The sequence below is a fragment of the Limulus polyphemus genome, unplaced genomic scaffold (genome assembly GCF_000517525.1).
Source record: "Limulus polyphemus unplaced genomic scaffold, Limulus_polyphemus-2.1.2 Scaffold9112, whole genome shotgun sequence".
NCBI classification, from domain to species: domain Eukaryota; kingdom Metazoa; phylum Arthropoda; class Merostomata; order Xiphosura; family Limulidae; genus Limulus; species Limulus polyphemus.
Genome location: NW_013674722.1, coordinates 20222 through 24453, shown reverse-complemented (window position 1 = coordinate 24453; position 4232 = coordinate 20222). Strand labels below are relative to the sequence as shown.

The following is a 4232-nucleotide window of genomic DNA, read 5'->3' as shown; positions in this document are numbered from 1 at the left end:
GCCCTACTTACAGGATAGTTTCTCAACATACCATAACACTCTTCAATCATGACTGCATAAGGGTTAACTCCACTGTGATTCTTAGCATCTTGCTCCCCGAGTCTGAGAATATTTTCCAATCCATTCAGAGCCACTTGAACAATCTTGGCATCCATGACAGTCAACAGCTCACAAAGTGGAGGTATACATCCTTGCTCCACCAGAAACCTTCAGGGACATCGGAAGTAATTAGTGGGAATTCCATGATCTCCTGGACTCAGAATTTAAACGAGTTTCAAGCTGTCAAACTTCCATCTTAGTGAAATATTGAAATTCAGTTTTTCTCAACTCTAATGGAATGATTAACCTCATAAGTTTCTGTGTACAAGAATAATTTTGTCAAAAAAAAAATCTGCCAATTTTGATAATAACAGTTTACATTTAGAAATTTATCCATTTAAGGTTGACTTTCACGGGAACCAAATCACAACTTCTGCTGCGTAGCAGACTCGATATATTCCGTGTTCTCAGCCAATGCATTTTAATGGTAAAAATGGTCCCCAAAATTTTATTTCTTCTCCTAAAAATCTAGTTGTAATTGGTGAACTTTTCAGTGAAATTTCTGTTGTACGGATAATATGAATAAAATGTGGAAAAAATCCTAATTTCAAGCTTTACTTTGATTTTGTAATTTGAAAAAGAACAAAAATCAATTATGTAAGATATGATTAATAGTAATTTATCGAATACTTTATATGTTTGTTTGTTTTTGAATGTCGCGCAAAGCTACACGAGGGCTATCTGTGCTAGCCATCCCTAATTTGGCAGTGTAAGACTAGAGGGAAGGCAGCTAGTCATCACCACCCACCGCCAACTCTTGGGCTACTCTTTTACCAATGAATAGTGGGATTGACTGTCACATAATAATGTCCCCACGGCTGGAAGGGTGAGCATGTTTGGTGGGATGGGGATTCGATCCCTATGACCTGCAGATTGCGAGTCGAGCACTGAAACCACCTGGCCATGCCGAGCCTACTTTATATGAAAAATGCACTAAAGATAAAAAGGGGGAAAAAAAACAAATGCCCCATTCACTAGAAAAAAAAGACAAAAACATTTTGAATTTCTATATCTAATTCTGCCACTTTATTGCTTATACTTTTTTTCTCTAAAGAGAAAAACAAGAATGCATTTTTTTTTTTACGTGCTAGGTTTTTTCGCTCAGAAAAACAAAAGCACTTAATTTCTTTATTATAAGCTTTCAAGTTACCTAGCTGTTACAAGTTGTACCCAATTATTTTGATTCATTACTTTGAATTCCTTTGTTTTTACTTGACTAAATTATAATTATGCATATAACAGATTCCAAAAACAGGCAAGGTCTTGACTGAATCTAGATGATACTCGCTTGATGTTAACTAACCAAGTTACAAACACGTCACTAAATAATTTCTAACCAAGTTACAAACTACCTATTCAAATAATGAAAAATTAAACATAAAAAACTATACAATGCTTTCATACATTCTGTGTTTGGTTTTTGATACATTTAGAATATTCTTCTGACTACAGACCACATCAGAGTTGTTGATAAGTAGGTTACTGTTACAGGACTCTTCTCTAAACTTTTGGTGCACAAAACTGACTTTCCAGCCTAGGCACTTATACTCAAGTTTTTGAAACTTGTACCCCTAGAGTCCAGTTAATATAAATGCTGGCTAAAGAGCACTTAGTGATCAATAAATTTATGCCAAAAGACCTGTTTTGTATTCAAACTTGTACCACTAGAGTCCACTTAATATAAATGCTGGCTAAAGAGCACTTAGTGATCAATAAATTTATGCCAAAAGACCTGTTTTGTATTCATACTTGTACCACTAGAGTCCACTTAATATAAATGCTGGCTAAAGAGCACTTAGTGATCAAGAAATTTATGCCAAAAGACCTGTTTTGTATTCAAACTTGTACCACTAGAGTCCACTTAATATAAATGCTGGCTAAAGAGCACTTAGTGATCATGAAATTTATGTCAAAAGACCTGTTTTGTATTCAAACTTGTACCACTAGAGTCCACTTAATATAAATGTTGGCTAAAGAGCACTTAGTGATCAAGAAATTTATGCCAAAAGACCTGTTTTGTATTCAAACTTGTACCACTAGAGTCCACTTAATATAAATCCTGGCTAAAGAGCATTTAGTGATCAAGAAATTTATGCCAAAAGACCTGTTTTATATTCCAACTTGTACCACTAGAGTCCACTTAATATAAATGCTGGCTAAAGAGCACTTATTGATCAAGAAATTTATGTCAAAAGACCTGTTTTGTATTCAAATTTGTACCACTAGAGTCCTGTAAAGAGCACTTAGTGATCAAGAAATTTATGCCAAAAGACCTGTTTTGTATTTATTTCTGAAATTTAAAACTATGAGATTTATAAAATTTAATAACAAGTGTTAAGTAAGATGCTATATATAATGGATCATTTAGTCTCGAGAATATGTTTCATGCTTCTCCGTTTCTTTGATCAATTCACATTCTTAATAACAACCTTGCCTACTCATTAACAGAAGTACATTAATGCAACTGATTGACTCTACATAGCTACTATGACTCTAGTTTCTCCCAACCTTCTATACACATAAACATTAAAAGTTTTGTTTACTGCTGATAAATGACTTACGATACACCCTACTAAATGGTAGGGTATATCCATTATGACATTACATCATTTAGGCTATTTTTCTGTGTTACAAGGCCTATATGCCACTTGTACTTCTTATTCATTTGTGGAGAAGCAAAAAAATTATATGAAAAAGATTTTCAATCTTAAATATCTTTAATCCTCTGGACATGGTTAGGTAAAAGTATGCATGTCACGACCTTTTTAGAGAGTTACGCTCAAACGTTAAACTAATTTATTATTAGAGTATATCAATAAACTTTGAATCAAAATGTAGTTAACAAATGAAATTTTAATATTATGTAAGTTTTAATTTTTTAATTTCAAAATAAAATATTTAAATTAATTCTCAATCTTTACTTCTACATACCACTTGACATTTGATTGCTCTGAATAGCCCACTTTAACACTTCTTCCATCCCTACTTCAATTTCTGGGTTTTAATAAAAACTAGACCACCGTGACCAGTTGGGTCAATCACTATTCAGAGGTTATTTTTTGACTGAGAAAATAAGCAAACAAACAATCTCAGAGTTTTAGTGGTATATAGATAGATTCTTCAAGATCTTGTTTTTGTCATCTTATGCCTTTTAATAAAAATGGGAACATTGACAGGGAAATAATATAATGGCCAATGCTCAGCGAGAGGTTTTCGTTTATAAAATTTTGTTGTTGTTCTCCAATTGATTTTTATTTTATTATCCCATCTCCATAGTTACTATTTGCAAATAGTCAATAATATTGTAGGTCCATTTTATTGTTGTAGTTTTTCTACGTGCCGTTATAACACATTTTCATCTCATCATTTAATTTCTGTTGTGCATATATTGTTGTATAGAAGATCTTTTAAAGTGATTCATCAGGTGGAAAACAGATAGATAAACCGATATGTGGCGCCATCTAGTGTACATAAATTCATCTAAAAAGTTTCATAAAAGTGACCTGAAAAACGTGGCTAACTCGATAACCCGTGGCCCGATTTTATCGAAACTTGTTTTATTCTGTTTCTATTCTCATTTCATTACTAGTATGGCAGTATTGTGCACCGTTTTTGCTGTATTTAATTAAAGACAAGCATACACACAAACAATCTCAGAGTTTTAGTAGTATATAGATTATAATGTTATAGTATAGATGATGCTGAGAAGACAATCTAATTTCATACCCTTCAATCATCTCGATTTACAGAAATATAAACCAGAAAATCAAACCAACGTAACACGTCCTCCTATCGCATCCCTGTATTTCAAAAAATTTTCAATACTTCCCTCCAACACTTGCGATTACATCATTTAAAACCAATAGAAAAAGAAAATATTAATTTGCTGATTTTCATGAAGTTATACATGAAAATACATGAAGTTATACATGTTTGCCAAGTTCAGCTCGACCGACTAAGGGAATTGTTTAGTACACTCATAGTTTAATAAGAAAACCAGTTAAATTATAATCATTATAGGACATTGTATGTTTTTTGTGTGTTATTATTTTGAGTTCTAAGTTTAATATTTTAAATAAATAAAAATTCACTAAAGTACTAACAAATCCAACAAAAATTAGGGTTAACTTTTA

The 4232-nt window shown here is 32.4% G+C and overlaps 1 protein-coding gene across 1 annotated transcript in view; it reads right to left on the bottom strand.

The window, feature by feature from the left end:
* Nucleotides 1-2: 2 nt before the first annotated feature.
* LOC106475757 (importin subunit alpha-7-like) overlaps nucleotides 3-4232 on the bottom strand; it is a gene marked incomplete at both ends in the record, with an annotated part of 17336 nt that continues 13106 nt past the window's right edge. Inside the window, one exon of the mRNA XM_013936433.2 lies at nucleotides 3-207. Coding sequence (XP_013791887.2) covers nucleotides 3-207 — 205 coding nt within the window. The remainder of the gene's footprint in view (nucleotides 208-4232) is intronic.